This window comes from Macrotis lagotis, chromosome X (assembly GCF_037893015.1).
Source record: "Macrotis lagotis isolate mMagLag1 chromosome X, bilby.v1.9.chrom.fasta, whole genome shotgun sequence".
Classification (NCBI taxonomy): domain Eukaryota; kingdom Metazoa; phylum Chordata; class Mammalia; order Peramelemorphia; family Peramelidae; genus Macrotis; species Macrotis lagotis.
Genome location: NC_133666.1, coordinates 429859843 through 429885917, shown reverse-complemented (window position 1 = coordinate 429885917; position 26075 = coordinate 429859843). Strand labels below are relative to the sequence as shown.

At 34.1% G+C, this 26075-nt stretch overlaps 1 protein-coding gene across 6 annotated transcripts in view; it reads right to left on the bottom strand.

The window, feature by feature from the left end:
- PXDNL (peroxidasin like) overlaps positions 1-26075 on the bottom strand; it is a 586539-nt gene that overhangs the window by 122721 nt on the left and 437743 nt on the right. For 5 of the 6 annotated variants that reach the window (XM_074206820.1, XM_074206824.1, XM_074206822.1 and 2 more), the window contains 3 exons: positions 23834-24100; positions 15986-16036; positions 10677-10793 (listed from right to left, as the gene is read on the bottom strand). In XM_074206820.1, coding sequence (XP_074062921.1) covers positions 10677-10793; positions 15986-16036; positions 23834-24100 — 435 coding nt within the window. The remainder of the gene's footprint in view (positions 1-10676; positions 10794-15985; positions 16037-23833; positions 24101-26075) is intronic. The other variant, XM_074206821.1, reaches the window with a different exon arrangement.

The following is a 26075-nucleotide window of genomic DNA, read 5'->3' as shown; positions in this document are numbered from 1 at the left end:
GAAATTTTCCAGTTTATATGGCATGAAGAGGTTATACCCTAAGAATTCAAGGATGCCTCCACTGTGTATCTCTATAAAGGTAAAGAGAATAGATTGTCCTGTGACAATCACAAGGGGTATTTCTCTTTTAGTCATAGATGGTAAAATTCTCTTCAGGGTTCTCCTCAATAGGCTGATTCTTCACCTGGAAGATGATCACCTCCCTGAGAGCCAGTGTGGCTTCAGAAAGGGTAGAGGAAGCCACAAGAGGAAGGAACAACCAATATGATGTTTTCTGCTTGACAACTCCAGGAAAAATACCAGGAAAGGAACAGAGGTCTGTATACAACATTTGTAGATCTAAGGCCTTTCATATCATCAGTTATGAGGGTTTATGGAAAATTATGGCAATATTTGGTTGCCCAGGGAAGTTCAACAGTATTGTATGACTATTCTATGATGGCATGCATGCCCAGGTTCTGGAGAGTGGACGATGCTCTCAAGATTTCCCAGTCACCAATGTAATAAGAGCAAGGATGTGTCCTTGCTCCCATAATTTTTAACATGAATTTTTTCAACCATGTTACCAAATGCCTTCACTGATGCCTTTAAAGTCAGCTACCACACTGGACAAAAACTTCAACAAACCAAGACCAAAGTGGAGGGAGTGTTGGTGCATGATCTTCTGTTTGCAAATGACTGTATTCTCAATGCAGCCTCTGAAACAGAGGTGCAACAAGGCATGTATCAGGTCTCTGCTTCTTGTGCTAATCATGCATTTGTGGAACCATCAATTAGAGCAAATGAAGCTGTTTTGAGTAATGTGGGCAAATTCAGTTACCTTGGGAGTGTTCTTTCCAAGGAGGGACATATATAATAACAATGAGGTTGACAATCTTATTGCTAGAGGTTCCAAAAAAATATGGGAGAAAGGTATTAGACTGATGACAAAACTGAAGGTCTATAGAGCCGTTGTGCTGACCTCATTGCTATATGCCTGTGAAACCTGGACTGTCTACCAGTGCTATGTCAAAAAACTGAATTGCTTCCACTTCAATTGTCTTAGAAAAATTCTGAAGATCACCTGGCAAAAGAAGATACCAGACACTAAGGTCCTTTCTCAAGCAAAACTGCCTAGCAATCCAACATTACTACACATACTGCAACTACAATGAACTGGGAATGTTATACTGCCAGATGTGCACTTGTCCAAAAAACTATTTTATGGAGAACTCAGACAGGGCAAGTGCTCACAAGGGGGTAAGAAGAAGAATGCCAAGACACCACAGAAGTTCTCATTGAAGAACTCTGGAATTGATTGTACAGCATGAGAGACCCTGGCACAGGACTACCCAGCATGGATGTGCCCTCATCAGTGAGAGTGCTGCACTCTATGAAGAAGAATTGAAGCTCAAAGGATAAATGACATTCATAAGTTTAGAGTACCCACCCCAGGTGTTCACATGAATTATTTGTGCCCATCCTGTGGTAGAGCACTACGAGCCCATATTGGTCTGATCAGTCACAGTAGGACACACTGTAATTTATCTCAAACATAGTGATATAATTTTGGTTTTCTTCTATAATGAAGGATAAGAACAACCACCTAACTTGAAAGCAATGTGAGAGAAAAAAACAAGAAAATTAACAAAAGAACAAAAATAACACTGCATATTTATAATGGTTAAATGCAGGAAAATAAAGAAAATGCAGCTTCATCACAGAAGGAAGAGGGACAATGGACATAGAATATCATTTGTACATCAGGTTCAATCATTTAGTAATATTATGTTTTTCCTCTCTTTTTGCCTTAGTTATAAGGGATGACTCATTGCAGGTGGAAGGTAGGGGAGGAAATGTCATATTCAAAAATATAGATATAATAAAAATATAATATAACAATAAAATAAGAGTTTTCAAAGGGATCTAAGAAAATATATTAATTTCTTAATTCTAATAATGAGATATGTAAAAAATAGAAATCTGCACACACAAAGGCAGGGGTCAAAATTAATAAACCATCTTAATAACAAGATGATTTTCAACTAAATTTAGCATGTTCAAATTTGCATTATATCATTTGATTCTCAAATACATTTCAGCAAAGTTGGTACAAGGCAAACAGAATAGTGTCTGGCACAGGATCACTAGTAAGTGACTATTGTTTTGCTTGACTGTGTTTATTTCTTATAAGGTTATTGTTGTCTTTCTTCTGGATTTTAATTAAGTAAATTTGAGGGAGGCAAAGGGAAGGTTATCAATGATGAAGTCAAGTAAAAGAAAGTCTGAAACTTTTTTAAATACACAGAAAAGAGCAGAAGGAAGTTCAGCAGGTGCCATAGAAAAACCAGGAAAATTTTAAAATTAATGTGCAGAATTTATTATATCCTTTTTCTTAAATTAATACTTTAAAATGGTGATTTGCAGCTTCAAATTCAATATTTTTGTGTCTTTCTGCGAAAGATTTTTATAGTGCTTAAGTTCACAATTAAAATATAGAGTAATAATAAAAAATGAACAAATTTACATACATAAATGTAAAGTTTGCAAAAGTGTGCTACATGTTATTTCATTTTATTCTGACAACACTAGGAGGCAGATGTTATTACTATCCTTATTATATAGATGAAGAAAAGAAATGTTAATTGATTTGCCCAGGTTTGCAGAAATAGAACGTTTCTGAGAAAAGATTTGGACTTAGGACTTCCTGATGCCAATACTGGCCTTCTATGCCAAAATTTTATGAATTAAACTACCTAGAAGCCTAATTTGATGATTATGTTGACTATGATGATGTTTGACCTTCATTCTTAAAGAGGACCATGAGGTCAGGTGATGCAATGACAAGCATATGAATTAGATCAGCGTGAGGGACTGTGCTAAGTCACCAGTCCTATTTTTCTCCTCAGGAGACATCTAGGTCCAGTAGTCAGATATGTATCAGGACCACTGAAGATGGTCCTGAATACAAGGCAATCAGGTTTAAGTGACTTGCTCAAAGTCACACAACCAGTAAGTGTCAAGTGTCTGAGGTCAAATTTTAACTCAGATCCTTCTAACTCTAGGACCAATCCTCTAACTACTGGCCCACCTAGGAGCTAAGAAAGGCACTGGCAGTTGGGTGGACCAGGAAAGGTCTTCAATATTTTATTTGAGTTTTGAGGGAATCCAGGAAAACTGAGAAGTAAGAGCATTCTAAAATGGAGAACATACAGTATAGAGGCAAGGAGATGGGGATTTGATTATTACTGATAAGATAGTAAATCTTGGAAATTGTTTTAATTTGGAATTGGAATTGTTTTAAAGATTTTAAATGCCAGACAGACATTATATTTGGTCTTGGCTGAAAAAGGGAGCCACTAGAGCTTATTAAATATTGAGTATCAGAGTGGCCTGGTAAGATTTACATATTCATCAAGTCATTTAGGCAAGTGAGGGAAGGAAGACTTGTAGTGGGAAGAAATGTGAGGCAGGGATGTATTTTAAAGGACTATTAGAATATTCTAGGTAAGAGGTCATGATGCCTTGGACCAAAATGGAAAGAATTAAACAAGAAAGGTTTTGGAGGCACAGATGATTCTCCAAACTATATATTTGTACCTAAATCATCTTCTGACTTCCACTTTCAAATTTACAGCTGCCTACTGCTCATTTCCACCTACAGAAATACCCTCTAAAAATATCATAATCCACTTGTTCAAGATGGAAATAATCATTCCCCTACTTTTCCTCTATTTCATTTTTAAACATAATTTTATTTTTTAATTAACTCAAATCTATTCTCTCTCTAACCTTCCCACCTTTCTTCATTAAAAAGAAAGAATTCATAGCAAATATGTATAAAGAAGCAAAAGAAATTCTTTCACTGTCAACATCCTAAGATTACATTGATTGCTCAAACTGAGTCCAACATCTCTTTCATAAGATGGAGAGCATGCTTCATCACATCATCATGAACTCTAAAGAACTGTGGTTGTTCAGTGTTTACCTGTGTTCTTTAGTCTTTCAAAATTGTTTTTTTCTTCACAATATTATTATTATATAAATTGTTGTAGTATTGCTTACTTCACTGTGATCATTTCATACAAATCTCTCCAATTTTCCATGAAATTATTCTTTTATCATTTCCTATCCATCTTGCTCAATCATTCCCAAACTGATGCTCATCCCCTCACTTTTCAAATATTGACCATGGTAAAAAGGGCTTCTATGAAAAGGGGAGGTCTTTTCCCTCCCTTTTAGATTTGCAGGATAGACCCAGGAGTGATATTGCTAAATTGAATGAAATACACAATCTAATGCCTTTATGAGCTTAATTCAAAATTTCATTCAAGAATGGTTAGACAAATTTGCAATTCTAGTAATAGTACATTAATTTATAAATTTTTTCACAGCACCTTCAGCATTTTTTCTTTTTTTATCCACTTTGACAATATAAGCCCATCAACCTTAGAGTTGCTTTTGAATTTACCTTTCTCTAATTATGAGTTATGTGAAGAATTCTGTCATACTGCTATAAGAAAGCTTTTATTTAAAAATTTAAAAAATTCAGTTCCTAACCTCTGAGTTTATATTGATTGGTTCTTACTCCTATAAAATCTCAATCAGTTTCCTTTACATCTTGGTCATGAAGCATTTTTAGAGAAATTTGACACAGAATTTTTTTCTCTATTTACTTTTTCTCTTCTGATTTTAGCACACTTGGCTATGATTATGTGAAAATATTCAAATTTTATGCAACCAAAACTGCCAATTTTATTTTCTGTATTTATCTCAGTTCCCTGTTTGTTCATCAATTCTTCGCCAAGATCTGAAAGGTTATTGTCTTCCTTTCTCTTCTAATTTGCTTATCATATCAGTAGTTATGCCTTAGTCATATAATAATTTAGAGCTTATCTTGGTATACATGTGTATTAATCTAAATATAGACTTAGCCAGAATACTTTCAAGTTTTCCTAATAATTTTTGTTAAAGAGTTAATTGCTATTGAGATAGCTGAGATCTTTGTGCTTATCAACACTTGGATACTGTCCTCACTTCCTTTTGAATAGTGAATAACATCTCTGTTCTGGTGATTGGTCATTCAATTTCTTAAAAAGTACCAAATTGTTTTGATGATTAATACTTTGTAGTATAGTCTGAGATCTTTTACTGCTTTCTCTCTTTTTCCATTATCTCCCTTGAGATTCTTTACTGTTTTGTTCTGCAATGGAATTTTATTATTTTTAACTCTAAAAAAGGGAATCATATGGTAGTGTAATTAGTTTGATACTGGAGAAGTAAAATAATTTAGGGAGTATTGTTATTTTGAATCGATATATTCCTAAGTAACTGAGATTTTTAAATAATTATTTTCTTATAGCTTTCTATAAAGAGTATTTTGTAAATATGTTCAAATAATTCCTGTGTGTGTCATGGCAAATTGATTCCCCAAAATTTAATCTCTTTATAATTTTTTAGATGGAATTTAGAAGGAATTTCTCTTTTCCAGCTGCTGAATTTGCTTGGTAATTTGTAGAAATGGTAATAATTTTTGAGAGGTGACTATATATCCTTAATTTTTTACAATAGTGTGAACAATTTAAATTATATTTTTAAGCAAGTCCTTAGTGTTTTCTAAACAAATCTTAATATCGTCTGTGGGAAAAATGGCAATTCTGTTTCCTATTTGCTGTTGCCTCAATTCTTTTTACTTTTTCCTTGTACCTTTTAAAGCTAGCATTCCAGCACCATACCAAACCAAAATGGCACTAACAGACATTCTAGTTTTATACCTGATCTGAAAGTAAATGCATATAATGTGCTAGTTTTCAAGATTTAAAAAAAATATATATTTTTAGTTTTAAGTACAATTCACTGATATTTTTTCTCTCTTATTTGATGAAGAATTACTTAGCTACCCATATAAAATATTGGTATGTTATCTCATTGGAGTAGTTGTCTAAAATTAATTCTTCTATAGTTTTGTGTTCTGTAATTCACTCTATTAATTTTTACTAGACTACAAAAGAAATTTCAATTATATTTTAAGGATATAGATATTTCTATATATAAATGATTAAGAAATCCATTTGCCATGAACAAATATGTCATCCTTGTTACTATCTTAACAAAAATGTTAATTGTAGTAACTAAGGAAAATGGGTCAAAAATGTTATTATAACAAATAGGGGAAAATTAAAACTGAAAATTATATTATGCTATGGCTATGCATAAAAATATTCTCTGGTTTAACAAAATGTGATATAATCTTATTCCAGTCATAAGATATTATTTATGTAAAATAAGTTATCTGCTGAAATTAATATATATATATACAAAATAATGATTGAGATTAGTAGATTAAAAAGAATTACAAATAGCAGTATCTCAATCACTCTGAGGAAACTTGACATAAAAAAAGCAAAATAATCTAATCCCATTGCTTTTATGGCTTATACACTGTAAAATAGTAATTCTCAAATTGTTTTTTAAGGACCTTGTTTTACTCTTAAAAATTATTGAGGGGGGAGCAGCTAGGTGGCACAGTGGATAAAGAACCAGTCCTGGAGTCAGGAGTACCTGGGTTCAAATCTGGTCTCCAACACTTAATAATTACCTAGCTCTGTGGCCATGGGCAAGCCACTTAACCCCATTGCCTTGCAAAAAACCTAAAAAAATTATTGAAGATCTACCTCTAAGAACTTCTATTTATATTGGTTATTTCTATCTATACATTATATTAAAACTTTAACTATCTAGTTCTATTACAAAAGTAATTATGACTTTGTGAATCACCTAAAATGTCTTGGGAGCCCTGAACAGTACCCAGATGATTATTTGAAAACTACTGCTTTTGAAAATGGAAGAAAAGACTACCAATGTTTATCAATGAATAGGTAGAGTGTTGGGAATACTAAAGTTCAGAAGAAAATTAGGTATGAGGTCACTCATGCCTTTCTCTTCTACCAAGTATTAGTCATAGTGGTATAGACATTTTTTTAATTATCTGGTTATTAAGTAGAATTTTTTTCCACATTCTCTTAAATATCTTATATGAGGTATACATAGCTATATCTATATTTAGACATATATATATATATTATGATAACTAAAATTTTATAGTTATAAGGTTTGAGTATCTGAGAGGCTTGATGAATTTTATCTATTTTTATATGAAGGGGAACTTCCCTATGAAATATATTAACAAAATGATTTTGTTTCAATCCAAAGCAGTACATAATCTGAACTTAAAAGAGTTTCAAGCAATATTAGCTACTATAAAATCATAGAATGGTAAAGCTGGAAGAGATCTTAGAATTTTTGTAGTACAACTCTCTCATTCAAAAATCAAGAAACTGGGGGCATAGCCAAGATGGGGACAAGAGAGGAAAGTCTCTTAGGTGCTCTCTCATAAAACTTAGAACCTAAGGACTTCAACTAAATTTTCGAGAGACAGAACCCACAGAGGGTACATGGGAGGCAGTTCTCCTACTCAAGGTAACCTGGAAAAGAGCAGAAAGGCTCTGCTCCCTGGGGCTTGAGGGGTGGCCAGCCAGAGGGGTGGCCCGCCAGAGCAAAAGAACTTCAGCATCCGGGGGAGTTTCCTCACCTACAACATGGGGAGCACCTGGCACAAATTGGGGAAACAGCGGGGGAACCTCTGCCAGAGTGAGCATGTAAAGCCCAACCCTCAGGGTACACAGCCAGCAGTGAGCAGCAGCTCGTCCAAGGTAGACCAGGAAACAGAAGCAGGCAGCCAGTAAGCAGGAACCCCCAGGGTATGAGCCCACTGAGCTGAGGGAGGGGAGTGAAGAGAGAGAGAGACTGCTGAGCTCTGTCCTCTGCCCTTGGAACAGGACTCTGGGGCTCTGAACACATTCAGATCCCGATTGAAGTTTAGGCACCCCCATAGAACATCAGACCCCCCCACCTCAGCTCCATGGGAGAGGGGGGTGCATATGGTCATTCACAGACCAAGAGGAAGGACAGAGCCTCAAACACAAAGACCTTTGTGGTCCCACAAGCTCAGGAAGCACCCCCAAAACATGCTTAGGCTGGGAAAAATGAGCAAGCAGAGAAACAAGAAGAACACCATTGAGAAAAATTTCACATATGAGCCCAAGAAGGATCAAAACACTCAGTCTGAAGATGAGGAAGCACAAGATCCTGCATCTAAAGACTCCAAGAAAAACAGAAATTGGGCTCAGGCTATGACAGAGCTCAAAAAACACTTTGAAAATCAAATGAGGGAGTTAGAAGAAAATCTGGGAAAAGAAATGAGAGAGATACAGGAAAAACATGAAAATAAAGTCAGAAGCTTAGTCAAGGAAATCCAAAAAAATTCTGAAGAAAATAGCATGCTAAAAACCAGCTTAGGTCAAATGGATAAAACAGTTCAAAAAGTTATTGAGAAGAATGCTTTAAAAAGTACAATTGGCCAGATGGAAAAAGAGATAAGAAAGCTCTCTGAGGAAAACAAATCCTTCAGACAATGAATAGAACTCAGGGAGATTGATGAATTTACGAGAAATCAGGAATCAATACTTCAAAACCAAAAAAAAATGAAAAATTTGAAGAAAATGTGAAACATCTCATTGAAAGAAACAACTTATATGGAAAACAGATTTAGGAAAGATAACCTAAAAATTATTGGAATACCTGAAAGTCATGATCAGGAAAAGAGCCTTGACATAATTTTCAAAGAATTACAGCAGGAAAATTGCCCTGATATCCTAGAAGCAGAGGGCAAAATAGAAATGGAGAGAATCTACCGATCTCCCTAAGAAAGAGATCCCAAAAAACCAACCCCTAGGAATATTATAGCCAAGATCCAGAACTCCCAAGTCAAAGAGAAAATATTACAAGCAGCCAGAAGGACACAATTCAAATATTGTGGAGCTAAAGTCAGGATCACACAGGATTTAGCAGCAACTACATTTAAAGCTCATAGGGCTTGGAATATAATATACCGAAAGGCAAAAGAGCTTGGAATGCAACCAAGAATCAACTACCCAGCAAAAATGAATGTCCTCTTCCAGGGAAAAAGATGGATTTTCAATGAACCAGGGGAATTTCAAATGTTCCTGTTGGAATGGCCAGAGCTGAACAGAAGGTTTGATCTTCAGATACAGGACTCAATTGAAGCATAGAGATTGGAGGAGAAGGGGAAAATTTGAGGGACTTAAGGATGATGAACTGCATGTATTCCTGTATAGAAAAATGACTCTGATAATACTCATATGAACCTCAGTTAATAGAGAAGGTAGAAGGAGCTTTTATAGTTGAAGCACAGGAGAAAGCTGAATTTGGAGATAAAATATGGTGTAAAAATGGAATCAATAGAGAAAAGGGAAATGTAATGGGAGAAAGAAAAAGGAGAGAGGGGAATAAGCCAAGATATTTCATATAATAAGATTTTTCTTTATCACAATGTACTATTGCAATGTTATGGAAGGGGGAAGGCAAGGGGGAATGAGGGAATCTTCACTCTCATTAGAGGTGGCTAGGAGAGGAAACAGCATATATACTCAATGGGGTATAGGCACCTGGAGTAAGAAGGGTGGGGGATGGGGGAAGTGGGTGATGTGAGTGATGGAGGAGAAGATGGACCATGGGGGGGAGAGTGGTTATATATAACACATTTTCTCTTTTACTTCTTGCAAGGGGCTGGGATTGGATGACCTGTCTGTGACCATAGGGCCAGGTGGATGCTGGGTCTAAGGGGTGGTAAGGGGGCTCGGGGCCTCTTGGACCCAGGTCCAGGGATCTGTCTGCTGTGTCACTCAGCTACCCTACAGCAGAATCAGAGTGAAAGGAGAGAGAAATATAGTATATGGTAGTGGAGAAATACCAAAGGAGGGAGCTGTGATCAGCAATGGCAACGGTGGAAAAATATGGAAGTAACTTTTGCGATGGACTTATCATAAAGAATATGATCCACCTGAAACAGAGTTGTTGGTGTTGGAACAAAGACTGAAGCACATTTTTTATTATTATTATTATTTGGGGGGGTGTGCAGGGCAAATGGGGCTGGGTGGCCCGCCTGTAGCCTTATAGCAGGGTGATCATTGGGTGTCTGAGGCCAGATTGGGACCCGGGTGCTCCTGGCTCAAGGGCCAATGCTCTGTCCACCACCCAGCCACCCCTACTATTATTACGATTTTATTTTATTTCGGGTTTTTTTTTCTTTTGTTGGTTTTTGCAGGGCAGTGGGGTTGGGGTGGCTTGCATGTCACACAGCTGAGTGATTATTGTGTATATGGAGCCGGATATGGGCTCGGGTTCTCCTGGCTCCAGGGCTGGTGCTTCGTCCATTGCGCCACCTAGCCATACCTACAATTATTACTATTTTTTTAATTTTAATTTTTTTTCCTCTCCCCTTTACTTTATCGCTCAAGCAAGTCTATATTTTTGGGGGGAGGGGGCATTTTGTTTACTCTTAAACAGAGTATTTTATTAATGTATAAAAAACATTATTTGTACAAAATGAGAATAAATAAACATTAAATTTTAAAAAATCAAGAAACTAACTCACTGAAACTTAGATTGGAGGTATCATTAAAATTTTTTACAAAATGATATTTTCTGCAACTATAAATTAATGTAAAAATCTGTGATTTTCCACATAAAAATTTGCTTAAGGCAATTCTAGGTGTTGTTCCCAAAAATTAACATAATATTTTTATCCAACAAATTCTTGTAGAAAGAATGCATACCTGCTTTGGTCCAGGCAATTATAGGAGATGGGTTGCCATCAGCTTCACAAGGAAATTCTACAGTATGTCCTTCTAGCACTGCTTCATCTACAGGAATTACTGTAAACCGTGGAGGAGCTGAAGAAGAAAGGCAAAATAATATACTAGAGAGATTAATTATGGTATCTAATCTCCAGATTAGCATTTGCTTTTTTTAATGACTAAGAGAAAAAATTTTCAGTTGTGTTAGGTAGCCACTCAAAACAAACAACTGAAAAATATATGTGTGGCTGTGAGGAAATATAAATGAAAATAGCAACAACAACAATAATATATGAATCTATATCTTTGCAAAGAAGATTTTTGCATGATCTCATTTGGACCTTACAACACCATTATCCTTATTTGTCATAATATCAAGTTCTAATTGTTATGATCATATTCTCATCATTTATGTGCATTATAACTTATTGAAAACCCTATTTATATATGTTTACATTTATTTATATATAAAAATCTCATTTGATCATCATAATAATCCTGTGAGAAGTTGTTTTTATACTTGCATTTTTATAAATGAGGAAACTGAGAATGAGCACTATGGAGTGACTTGTCCAGGGTATGTCAATGTGTCTGAGTTAAGATTTGAACTACAGTCTTCCTCAGTCTAACTCCAGCATTCTATCTACTCTGCCCATCAGTTATGGTTCATGTTCCTATTTTAGGGACATGACACCAGAACAGAAAACATTGAATAAGACTGACAATAATATCTATGGAATTTTGTTCCCTGAATTTCTTGTATAATTTAATAGAAATGACAAGATCAACAACCTCTCCATCTTGTTATCTATCAGATCTCCCTTTCCCTAAGACTACAAGTAGATCATGACAACCTCAATTCTAATGATATGTATGTTCTGTGGAACAATGGATATATTTGAAGTCAGAAGATCTAAGTTCACATTCCAGCTCTGTTATTTATAACCTCTACTCATAACCTGGATAAACTCAAAAATCTAAGTCTCAGTTTGCCCATCTGTAAAATTAGAAAACTGGAAATATAAATTATCCCTACAATCCTAAGCAGCTCTAACCCCTGGGAACAGATTAAAGTCCTTTAATTGCTTTGTTAAAACAAAAATTTAATACTAGTGGTGCACACAGAAATCTTTTTCTACCACTTCTACCAAATCCCAAAAATTATTAAAAGCTTTTGGGATTGAGTGCCAAAGTATGGTGATGAAATAACATTTTGGAATTGAAAAGAGTCTTTGAGAGATTCATTAAATTCCTTATTTTATTTTGAGGAAAAAAGTAATGTCAAGAGAAGTTAAACTTACTTTGCCAAGGTCACACCACCAATTAGTAATAGAGTTAAGATTAGCATCTAGGTCATTCTCCTAGTTCTATGTTATCTTAATTCAAAAAAGTTTCTCAACTACTCTTTCTTATTTGGAGTGCTATCTATAATGAAGGATAACTCCTTGTATTTTTTAAAAAAATTAATTGGTGATTACAGTAAATGAAAAGTTGGAATACAAAGATAGTCTATGGCCTCAAAATATTTTTAAATTGATTCACATATTTGATACATGCTATTTAGTTATCTAAACTTATATTAATCAGAGGCCATTGTTAAGAACATTGGAGTTAACAAAGCTGAATCTCTTTCTTGAGTCAGATGCTTGACCATGAGATCAATTTTGATCAGCTTTAGTTTTCTTTTCTGTAAAATTAGGGCACCTGCCCCATCCATAACAAAAATTTGATTTAAAGATCAAAGAATATGACACATATAAATATATTGTGTAAATTGCTAAGAGCTCTACAAATGATAGCCAGCAAAAAATTAAAACCTTGTTTAAATAAGAAAATGAAAACAAAAAAAAAAAACAATGAAGACCATGGCATCTGAACAACTTTTTAAAATGTTAGAATGGTTTTTAAAATAGAAGACAGATTTATTGTTCTACTGTTTTGTTCACATTTTTATCATTTGAATTCAATTTTTCCTTATTATTTTGTCCGTTGGCAGCATCATGTGGGCAGGGATGAAATCTTACCTAGCTTCTTATCCCAATGTACAATCTTCTGAATAAAGAAGTGGTTAATAAATGGGCAATAACTGAATCAGTCAGCAAATAGAAAAGTGATAATTCAGAAACCAATAGAGTCATGCAGAAAAAGGGCAACTTGTTGGTGTAGTAGATAATGTGTGGAACTTAAGAATCAAGAAGCCCCAAGTTCATATCTTGACTCAGTCATTTATTAACTGTGTGAACCTAGACAAAATCACTTAACCTCTGTTTGCCTCAATTTCCTGATCTGTTAAAAAAAGAGATTAAAATATTTGGGGATTACTGTAAGGATGAAATTAGATAACATTTGTAAAGGACTTCCCAAAAATTAATGGTTTAAAAATACCTTCGGGGCAGCTATGTGACCCAGTGGATAAGAGCACTGACTCTGGAGTCAGGAGATATGAGTTCAAATTTGACCTAAGACACTTAATAATTGACTAGCTATGTGACCTTGGGCAACTCACTTAGCCCCATTACCATAAATAAAAATAAAATTTAAAAACAATAAAAAAATATTCACATGTATTGTCATCTATTATATCCACAATAATAATGTGAAGTGAATACGGGAGACTTGTTACCCTTCTATACATAAGGAAATTAAGACTCTAAAAGTTAAAAAGACTTGTCCAAGGGTGTGTTGGTAAATGTTTAACAACCAGTACTCTGGAAAAAATAGATAAATATCACATTTTAAAATCTAATCTGCATTATAAACATTTTTCCATCACTTCCTTCAGTGTGGATAATAAATAAAACAGGAAATCAAGCTCTGGTTTGTAGTGTCTACATATTCACATTATAAGTGTTCACATTGAAAATTTATTCAAATTAGTTCCAGCATTGTCCAAGGTTAACAAAGAAGGAATCAATCATTTATTAAGTGCCTATAATCTGCCATGGACTGAGCTAATAACTTTATAAATATTATCTTATTTGTTCTTCAAAACAACATAGGAGCTACGTACTATTACTATCCTCATTTAAAAGTTAAGAAAACTGAGTTTGAGATTTAGTGCCTTGCCTTGGATCACACAGTTAATAAGTGTCTGAGCTTAGATCTGAATTCAGTGTTCTTATCTACTGTCAATTAGCCGTCTTTATGCTTGAAGCTAAATTAAATCTTGAGAGAGACCCCATTTATACCGATATCATTAGCAGCACATGGAAGACAAGAAAGATAATCTTTTTCAATTTGAAAATAAAATATATGGGAGTCAAATTAAGCCCCACAAATTATCAAACAGAAAATAACTTCTGCTCATGTGCAGCAGCCCTGCTTCCTCTATAGAAAAGGTGGCAGGCAGCGGTAGAAAAAAGAAGAGTGAGTGTTAAACATTATACAGTTGTATCAGTAAATATATACATACATATATATATATATATATATATATATATATATATATATATATATATATGCTTAGTTACTAGAATTCTAAATGTAATTCCTTGGCCACCAACCAAAAGCTGTACATACTACTACATGAACTGTATTATTACCTCTGTGCATGCAGCCAGATAAGAGAAAGAAGTTGCAACTAAATTGGAAAATGATCATGGATTTTTACTTGGAGAATAAAATGAAGGAATTGGAAAAAAAGTAGGTTTTATAATGTATCCAAAGGACCAAAAAAAAAAAAGATTATGATATATTACCATAAAACTGGATTCTTTCTTTTACTCTAAACATTTGACCAGATATTTAGAAGCAAATTAAGTTAATTACTTCACAATTTTAAAATATGGATGTACTGCTCCAGAAGGAAATTATATATATATATATATATATATATATATATATATATATGTTCTTATAAGAAAGATAATTGAAAAAAAGAAAATTCATGAAGAATCATTTTAGATTATGTCTAACATTTCAAGTATCATATTGTTATAATACTGGAGAAACAGTTCTAATAGGGAAACTACTGAAAACACATGTAGAAGAAATTTGCTAGCTACTAGGACACAGAAATTAGAACTTAGAAATTAGGTTAACTCACTGGACCAGCAATCAAAAAGTTACAGGAACTACAATCACACTAGGAATGCTGAAAACACAGTCATTATTTTATGAAGTTGCCTAAAATGAGCTATTTTCACTGGGGAGTCAAAGTTATTATGTGCTTATATCTATTGCATAAAGTGTTTTGTTATTTTACTAAAATCAATCAAGAGTGGGCCCTTCTAGCTATTCATTCCTGGGATGCCTGGTAAAAAGGAGTTTTGATTTACAGCATTAATTACTGTATGCCTTATAAACTAAGTGCCTGCCTTGCACATTGATTTACATTGCTCACTGGGGGACTTGTTTTCCATTTTTATTTATCATTTCCCTCAACATCTGAGAGGCGAGTCTGTGTCACTTTAAATGTGATCTCAGAATAAATGGAAATTAAAGATCTGAATAATTTGAACTAACACCTGTTAAAAGGATGATAAAGAGTTAATTTCTTTCAGTATACAGTCCATTTTAATAGTCAAATGAAAGAAACTCTCTTTTTTGCAAACCAGTTGGATGGTTTAATGAACTCATTTAAATAGAATTAAAAAAAAAAAAAAACCTCTAACAGGTACAAGAATGCCACAAAGCTTAGCACATGGTGATTTCCACTGCCGATCATTTAACTGAAAGGAAAGCCTGGTATAGTTATAATAATCATAACAAAAACAGCAGTAAATATATAGGATATTATCTCATTTGAAATTCACAACAGCTTTTTAAAGTAGGAAGGGAAAGTAGTGCTACCTCATTTATTTTTGTCTATTTTATAAAATTCATATGATTTCAATTGTCTTATCCCCACACTCTGAATTTGTCGGGGTTGCTTATATAATCTCTATAATATAATATAATCAATGATTTTCCTCTATAACAGATTACATAAGTCATTTCATAATTGATTATAATAATAGCACACATAATGCAACCAAACAAAAGTCTGTGAGTCAAGCCCTTATTAGTTGTCAAAATAAAAGTAGGTCATTGTGAAAAATGGAAGAAAAAGAAAAAAGAGGGGAACAAGGAATGTTATACAAGTAATACATTTCCAATCAAACAAATTACACTGTCATAAACAAAGGTGTCAGTAAAATGCAAATCTGTGCAATCCATAAAATTATTTCAAGAAAGCAGACCCAAGACAGTATGAAAGTCAAAAAATGCTCTTGCAATTTTAGTTTGTTTAAGAGGTGAAAAGTAGATTGTATTTGTAGTCAAAATATCTAAGTATACAATTTCCTTACTTTGGTGATTTGCATAAGATACTTGACCTTTAGGATCTTCAGTTTCTTCATCTGCAAAATACAAATAATAGAACTTGGTATACTTAATTCACTGGATTATTGTGAGAATCAGATGTGGTTTTTAGGTGCATATCAGGGTAAGAGGCACAGAGAAGAAACACAGCACACTTGGAGTCACATTCCTATGTGTGGTAACCATAAAATCAACTCCTGGCTATTTGGTAGCCCAGGACAGTAAGGCTTCTCTATTTGAGAAAGAGATGGTAGATCCAGAGTGGTCATTGTCCTCCCCCTTTTCCTTTATAGTTGTAGTAGGATCAGGTATTGAACTTAAGGGTCACTGGAACTAGTAAAGATGACTCTGAATATGCTCCATGAAGATGACTGGGAGTGGGAGGGATCCTATTATATAAAATGTTATATAAATTTGTCAGCTATTTATTATACACTTCATCTTCTACCATTCTAAACAATAGTCATTTCAGGAAGTTTCATATTTAGTAATATCTTAATTACTTTAGGTCACAGTAAATTTTTTCCTACCACTGATTTTTAATATTTTATTTTTTCTTCATTCCATGGAAAATCGATTTTTACCATTTAAAAAAAAAATCGAGCTCCAAATTATCTACCTCTCTCTCTCTTTCTTCTTCCTTCCCTGAGTTGGGAAGCAATTTGATATAGGTTATACATGTGCAACAATTTTCTTTTAGGTTTTTGGAAGGCAAATGGGCTTAAGTGGCTTGCCCAAGGCCACACAGCTAGGTAATTATTAAGTGTGTGAGACTGGATTTGAACCCCGGTACTCCTGACTCCAGGGCCAATGCTTTATCCACTGCACCACCTAGCTGCCCCTATGTGCAATAATTTAAAAGATGTTTCCATTTAGTCATGTTATAAAATATAACACAGAGGAAAAGAAAAAGAAACATATGGTATCATTGATAAAAGTCCTGGGTTTGGGGATAAAGCCAAGATTTCATTGTAAAGTTAGGAAGCTCCAGGAACTATTCCCAAAACAATTTTATATGGAACCTCTAAATAGACCCTAAAGCTACAGAACCCACAAAAACAGCATGTAGTAAGTTTTCAACTCAAGATATCACCAAGGAATTTCAGTAAAGGTCTGTCTCCTGTAGATATGGAGGTAGTATAACCCAGAGTAGGCAGGAGTGCTAGAAAGTTCGCAAGAGGTTCTTAGTTACAGAGCAGCTTAGGTCTGGGCTCAACAATCCAGGGGTCAGCAGTGTTGGTCCCAATCCAAACTCAGAAGACAATGTTTGAGCTCCAGGAACACTGGAGCAAAAATCAGGACTGGGTAGGTCCTCCCTGACACAGGGAACAAACCAATAGCACCTGAAACACCATGGGCAATGATATAGGCAAGCAGTAAACCAGACACTAGACTCTGGCCACAGCACAAAACCATGGAATTGTGTCCCCTTTGAACCAGGAACAGAGCTCAACTATTAAAATGAGAAAAAAAAGCATGAACCACAAACCATTCTGTGAGGAATGATAAAAATACCATTTCAGAAAAGGAAAGCATTGACAAAATGCCTACATATGAAGCCTTAAAGTGATTTTTGAATTGTTCTCAAATCAAAAAAGGTCTTTTGAAAGAGTTCAAATAGGATTTTAAAAACAAAAGAAGAGAAGAAGAAAAATGGAAAAAGTAAATGAGAGTTATGCTGGAGAATTATGTAAAAATAACTGAAGAAAATAATATCTTAAAAAGTAAATTTTGGGGGCGGCTAGGTGGTGCAGTGGATAAAGCACCGGCCCTGGAGTCAGGAGTACCGGGGTTCAAATCCAGTCTCAGACACTTAATAATTACCTAGCTGTGTGGCCTTGGGCAAGCCACTTAACCCTGTTTGCCTTGCAAAAATCTAAGAAAAAAGTAAATTTGAACAAATGCAAAAATAAATCAACTCCTTTAAAAGAAAAATGGTAAACAGGAAAGGAATTAACTCATTAAAAGTAAAATTTTCCAATTAACCAAAATTAGAAATAGATAAATGGAAATTATAGACTCTAAGAGACACAAGATTCTATCAAAAGTCAAAAGGTAAAAAAAACCATAAAGTGCCTTTTTAGAAAAAAATAATAAATTGGAAAATAGATCCAGCAGAGATAATTTACAAATTATTAGTCTATCTGAATGCCATGGTCAGAAAAAGAACCTTGACAATATTATGCTAAAAATTATAATGGAAAAAGTCCTAATATCCTAGAACAAGAAGATAAAATAGTCTTGGAAAGGATCCATTAATCACCCCCAAAAAGAGATCCAAAAACAAAAGTCAAGGAATATTGTAGACAAATTTCAGGTTTCCCAGCTAAAGGAGAAAATACTACAAACTTCCAAAAATAAGTAATAAAAATACAAGGGAGTCGCAGTTAGAATTGCACAGGACTTATCATCTTCAACATTAAAGAATTAGAGACTTCGAAGATGGTATACCAGAGGGCAAAGGAGCTTGGATTATAACCAAAAATCAAATAACTGCAAAATGCAACATATATTTCTGGAAAAGTGAAGTTACAACAAAATAGAGAATTCTCAAACTTACCTGTTAAAAAGACCAGAAATGAAAATAAAATTTGATCTCCCAAAACAATATTCACAATATATGTAAAAAGATATCAAAAATGAACAAAAAACTCAGTTAATAAGACAATGGAAAAATGTTAGTTAATAAGAATAAACAGGAAGACAATATCTGTAACTTGAGAATTGTATATTTCTTAGGAGAATTGAAAGGAATTTACAAAAGGTGTAGGAATTTCTATTAGGACAACTGGAGGGAGGGTATCAGAGAATCGGAGCATAAATTGATTATGATGAGATAATATTTATGACTATTGAGAATTGTACTTCAATCAGGACTGTTAAAAGGAGTATACTTGACAGAAGGTATGGGTACAAGACAGTAATACAATTAAGATTTGAAAAAAGGATTATGCTGGGAGAAGGAGGTGGAGGTATTAGAAGTTAATCAGCACCACATAAAGAGGTGCAAAGAGCCTATTATCATAGAGGGAAAACAGAGAGAGTATAAACACTGAATAAATCTTACTCTCAATAGAATTGGCTCAAAGGGGTAATGATATACATTCCCAATAAGGTTTAGAAATTTATCCTACAGGGAAGTAGGAAGGAACAGGGGAAAGGACAGTGTGAGGCACAGTCAAAAGAAAATATTGATAAAGGAAGAATAAGGGGAAAGGAGAAAGAAATGTCCAAATAGGGTGAAGATAGGATGGAAGGCAAGAAAAAATTTTTGCACAAATAAAACCAATGCAAGCAAGATTAGAAGGAATGCAGAAAGTTGGGAAACAATTTTCACAGCTAGTGTTTCTGTAGGAAATGATGACTGGAAGGTCTTTGGAAAGGCCTGGAAAGATTTGCTTGAATTGATGCTGAGTGAAGAGAGCGGAACCAAGTGAACATTGCACATGTTTACCACAACATTGTGAGATGATCCACTATGATAGACACAGTTCTTAGCTCTTCAGTCATCAGGGTCAATCCTGAGAGACTTTCCATGGAAAATGTTATCCACATCCAGAGAAAAACTATGAATTCTGAATGCAGAAGAAAACATACTATGTTCATACTATAAAACTTCTATTCTGTTCCTTTCCCTCCCTGCCTTAGTTTTAATTCTTCTTTCACATCATGTCCAATATACAAATACGTTAAACATGATTGTACATTTGCAACCTGTATAAGATTGTTTCCTGCCCTAGGGAGAGAGGAGGAAAGAGAGGTTGGCAGAAAAATGTGTTAATCAAAAGCTTGCAAAAGGATGATGATTGTTGAAAATTATCTTTGCAAGAAATTGGAAAACAATAAAATAAAACTTTGTTGAAAAAAATGCTGGGCTGATTTGATAAGGACTATTAAGAATTTCTCTGAATTTGTCTTTTTGATTCATCAAATTTTCTAGGGCACTGAACTTGGAGCATGCAGGAAACTCTAAATGTGTCAAAGATGAAGCACCACTTGAGCTGACATAATTTGTTATTTCACCACAAACTTGACTCCATATGAGTCAGTGGGAAGCAAGATAGGTACCAACCAGTCTGTGCCAGACTGAGATAATGATTGTGCACTTGGTTTCTTTGCAGATAAGCACACCCTCCCATCTTCATAGTCTACAAGTTCCCAAAGGAAAAGAAAGAAAATTTTGCCATCATCTTGTTCCTTACTGAAGGTAGTGGTCTTGTCATCTTCCCCAACCTTGCTGCAATGGTTCCCTTGCCATATCATGCCCCTACCTGGTATCTCCTCCTCTGTTTGTCCTGCTATTATAAAACTGTAAACTTCTGGAAAGACTATGAGCCCTTTTAGCTTCCACATGCTTATTCATTTCTTTGGTTTTTCATTCCTTTTATTATTTTTTGTGTAGTAATTTATTTTTCTCTAATTACATGCAGAAATAATTTTTTACTTTTGATAAAATTAGGTTCCAAATTATCAACCTCCCTCCCTCCCAAACTCCACACATTGAGAAGGCAAGCAATTCAATATATGTTATACATGTTTATTGAAGCAAATATATATTTCTGCATAAGTCATGTTGTAAAAGAAAAATAGTCAAAATAAGAGAAGAAAAATAAAGTAAAAAGTATACTTCAATCTCTATTCAGTCACCATCAGTCCCATCTCTAAGGATAGACAGCATTTTTCATCAAAAGAATTTCGAATTGTCTTGGCTCACTGTACTGCTGAGAATAGCTAAATCATTTACAGCTGATCACCTTACAATATTGCTGCTAATCTCCACAGAACATGCCACTTTGTATCAGCTTCTGTAAGTCTTTCCAGGTTTTTCTGAGAGCATCCTATTCAGCATTTCTTATAGCATAATGATATTCCATTATAATCATATTCCATAATTTGTTCAGTCATTCTTCAATTAAGGGGCATCCCCTCAATTTCCAATTCTTTTCCATCAGAAAAGAGCTGCTATCAACATTTTAATACATATTTATTCTTTTCTCTTCTGCTTTTTTATTTCTTTTGGGATGCAGACCTAGTAGTGGTATTGCTAGTTTGGATATGCATGGTTTAATAGCTCTTTAGCATACTTCTGAATTGCTCTATAGAATAGATGAATCAGGTCACAACTCTACCAGCATTGCATTAATGTCTCATTTTTCCCACATCCCCTCCAACATTGGTCATATTACTTTTCTTTTATATTAATCAATCTACTTGCATGAAATAGTAACTCAGAATTGTTTTAATTTGTTTTTCTCCAATCAATATTAATTTAGAGCACTGTTCATAGAGATAACTTTCATTATTTCATTTGAAAAAATCATATTTTTATCAGTTATCAGAAGTCATTCTCTAATTAATAAATGATCAAAAGCTATAGTTTCTGGAGGAAGCTGTTCATCACAGAAGTCTCATAACATTGTGATTGTCTGTTGATTGATCCTGCCTGATATTTATTACTAAGGAAAAATCATTGAAAATTTCTCTCCTTCATTTCCCTCCTCCATGGCATAGGGCCTGTAGTTTTGCATAATATGAGACTCAAATTGGGATGATGAATATAAATCACTTTTTAGACTGAAACTTTATTAAAATGTCTGGAACATATAATACAGGCACACTTAATTGTTCATTGATAGAATTGATTATTACCCACAAAATAAAACTTTATATGTCTTTAAATTAAAGCACTACTCTTTGTTCAAAAGAGAAAAGAAATAATCTGGTTTGGGAGAAACAATGCTGGAACTGCTCAAATCCTAATGGAAAGATTTACAAGGAATAGCACTTAAAATGGGGCATGTTCTTTCTTTAGGTTTGTTGAAGTAGAAAATTACTATAAGAAAAAATTTAATGCCTATCGTTACATTATTGCTGGAAAATAATATATAAATGTCACCTGTTATTATTATTACTCAAAAAGAAATATTGAAAAATACAGCAAAACTTCTAATTCTTTACTTCCAACAAGTGACAGTCATTTAAAACAAACAATCCCTAGTTCTGCAACTTCCGCACTGCTACTGTAAATCTAGAGTGAGGGAAAATGGAAATTGAAATAATATAAAACAAAGAATACTGACATAAATAATTGATATAGCACTACACTGCTGCCTAATTTAAAAATTTGTGAATTTCAAATGAGATAATTTATTTTAAAGAGCTAAGCAAATAGAAAAGTACCTGATAAGCTTATATTATTATTGTTATTGTTATTATTACTGTAATAGCAGTATCAGTTTTAACAGCTAAGTAGAGCCCTGATGAATGTTTTTACATTATGATGCTTTTCCTTCATTTTCTTTTTTTTTTTTGGTTTTTGCAAGGAAATGGGGGTTAAGTGCCTTGCCCAAGGTCACTAAAGGACATATTATTAGGCAATTATTAAGTGACTAAGGTCAGATTTGAACTCAGGGCCTCCTGACTCCAGGGCTGGTGCTCTATTAAATCACCTAGCTGCCCTTATCCTTCATTGTGAAAGAGGACCATGACATCAGTGAGGTAAAGCCATGAAAAGCACATGAACTGAATTTGAGTGAGGGATTGCTGTGCTAAGTCACCAACCTCACTTTCTCCTCTAGAGTCATCTGGAGTCCAGTGGCCAGATATGAATCTTGATGACTGGAGATGATCCTGGATGTGAGGCAATCAGTGATTTGCCCAAGGCCAACTGGTAAGAGTCTAATATATGAGACTGGATTTGAACTCCTTTCCTCCTGACTGCAAGGGCAGCACTCAATCCATTGCACCACATAGCTGCTCCTTTAACATCATAAAGATTATGGCAATATGCCAAGGCCCTGAGTAGGAACGCCCAGATCATAAATTATCTATAATGGGAGCTTGAGGCTCAGAAAAACAAACTTGCTCATGATCACAAAAAGCTAAGTGTCTGAAGTAGAATTTTTGTCCGGGTCTTCCTAAGCTCTGTCATTGCTTCTTAAATATGATTAAGGTTGCTTACAGAAAATCTATTACCTCAAAGTCATTTAGAAAATAAAACTATTTCTTCCCCCTCACACATATACACACAAACACACATTTTAAATCAAATCCATTTTCACTCTGGATTCTGGGTTTCTCTGAATAACAAAAGTAAAAACAATATCAACAAAAATATTAAAAATAATAATAAATAACACTTTAAAGTTAGAAGTCATCCGGAGATTGTCTAGTTCAAATAAGGACCCTAGAGCCTAAATAAGAATCTTCTCTACATTATATTAAACAACTGACCATCCCATTAATGCCTAAAGATCGCTAATGATACAGAGCCTCATATACTCCAAGAAAGTTACAATTGTTAAAGTTTTTATCTTTTTTTTTTTTTAGTTTTTTTTTATGCAAGGCAATGGGGTTAAGTGGCTTGCCCAAGGCCACACATCTAGGTAATTATTAAGTGTCTGAGGCCAAATTTGAACCCAGGTACTCCTGACTCCAGGGCTGGTGCTCTATCCAGTGGACCACCTAGCTGCCTCTTTAAGTTTTATCTTAACATTGAACTTAAATGTCTCTTCAATTTTCACCCCTTCCTTTAATTCCTATTATATACAAGGGGAACAATTATAAACAAATCAAACAGAACAGGTAAAGCAGTGTGGTACAGCAGAAAGCATGTTGAACTTGGAGTCATATGGTCTGAGTTCAAAATCCTGAATCTGCTCCTTGTACCCATGTGACTTTAGAAGAGTTACTTGACTTACTTGAGGCCTGAGTTTTTCTCATCTGTAAAATAAGAGGGTTTGACTTGACCTTTCAACCTTAATATCAGCGATTCTATGTTTTTAGTTTGAGTAACAGCTATACCAAGTTTTGTGAAGACTTTTTGTTCTACTTACCTTGAACAATGATAGCTGCTGTTGATTGAATAGATCCTTGCTGATTACTGGCATGACAGGTAAACTGTCCATGATCCTGCAAAGTGATGTTCTGAATAAACAATCCTCCAGAAGTAATGATGTACCTGGATTCATCCAAAGCCTCCGCTTTGCCCCTGGTCCAAACAATATGGGGTTGAGGATGGCCTGTGGCCATGCATTCCAAAGTTGCACTGGTGCCAATGAGAACTTCTGTGTCCTGAGGTTGGATTACAAAACTGGGCTTTGCTGTGAGCAAGAGAGAAAGAAAATAACATAAGTAAACATATCTTAAGGCATTTTTACACATTTGAATCACTGAAATGTATCAAATTCAATTCTCATTTAAACTCATTATTGCTAATCAGGATAAACATCCTGAGCACCAAATAATTTATTGCCAAATAACAAGCATGAATTTCCCAAAATCTTTGGAGGATATTTTCTTTCTTTCTGAGGAACACCAAGCACTTAAAAGATGTCTATGATGATAGCTACATTTTTATAAAGTCACCTCATGTTTTGAGTAAAGGTTGGACTTAATGATGTCTCAGTACTCTTACATCTCTAGAGTTCTAAAATTCTAAAAGTCTTATAATAAAATTAATCCCATACAGGAATGGCTCTTTAAGAAAAGAATTTCCAGTATTGATAATAATTGATATTATCATTAGGAGCTGCAAACTGTCAGAATTAATATCTATATCTATGACATAGGAATCCATTTGATTTAACTCCCATTTCTTTAATAAATTCCATGCACAAATATGGGATTTCTCATATAGAAATGATTTTTGTAATCCTATTTCATGCAATTAAAATATTATTCTGAGTTATTCACAGATTTAACCAGTTACTAAAAGACTTCATGATACAAAAATTGTTAATGATATTTGTCCTAAAGTGATTTTAAATTTTGGAAAAAGTATTGAACTGGAAATTGAAGTATGTTTCAACATGTAGTCAAGTAACCCTCTCATTATAAAGAACCAATTAGGATCCATCAATATATATATACATACACACACACACACACACACACACACACACACACACACACAATATTCTGAGTTATATGGGCAAAATTCAATAGGATTGTGGCAAAGCCTAGTCATTAACATACTTTAGACAGTTGCAAATATTTTTTTTAACTTTAAATCAATCAAGATATATTTATTGAGTGCCCATCTTCTAAGCACTGAGTTAGGCATCAGAGATCTAAATTCAAAGAATGAAGCAATTCCTTCTTACAAGGAGTGAGAGGAAATTATGTAATGGAGGAATTTTAATATTATATATGTACATAAAATTGATCAGCATAAATACTACTAAATACAAAGTAATTATATATGGTTTATAATAGTAGCTTGGAGGGGATTGTTCTATCAATTTGGGGAATCATATAAATGCTTCATGGAGAAGATGGTACCTGAGCCACATCATTTTTATTTAGCAGATTAATATTTAAGAGATTCTTTCTTCTTCTAATTAATGCTATTAAATATATATTTTGAAGAAACAGAATGATAACAGTTTATGGTCAAATAAAAACACTAATTTTCCCCAAAGCCATAATTTATTGAAGATTTATTGAAGAATAATGTGAAAGTTTAAGACTTTCAGCTTTTCATTAGGAAACATGATAAAACCTAGGAATTGTTATTCCTATTCTACAGATGAACTGAAATTTATCTATAACAAAGTGTAAATCATGTAAACAACCAACTTAACAAATATTAGCTCTCTTAATAAAACAAGAATTGACAGATATGGCAAATCTCCTCTAGCTATCTAATCAGAAGTATTCTCCAACCAGAGTTTATAAGATATTTCTTTAAAAGTGATGAAAGATTCAAATATGGCCTCAGACACTTAATAATTACCACCTGTGTGGTCTTGGGCAAGCCATTTAACCCCACTGCCTTGTAAAAAAAAAACCTTAAAAAATAAAGAATTTCTTGAGACGGCTAGGTATCCCAGTGGATAGAGCACTGGCCCTGGAGTCAGGAGTACCTGAGTTCAAATGCAGCCTCATATACTTAATAATTACCTAGCTATGTGGCCTTGGGCAAGTCACTTAACCCCATTGCCTTGCAAAAACACCTAAAAAAAGGAGATGAAATAAATAAAAGAAGGCAAATGTCAAGAGGGAAAAAGAAATGTTAGGCAATATCTTTGATGTATTAATAAAGAACATTTAAAAATTGTGACTAATAATAATTTT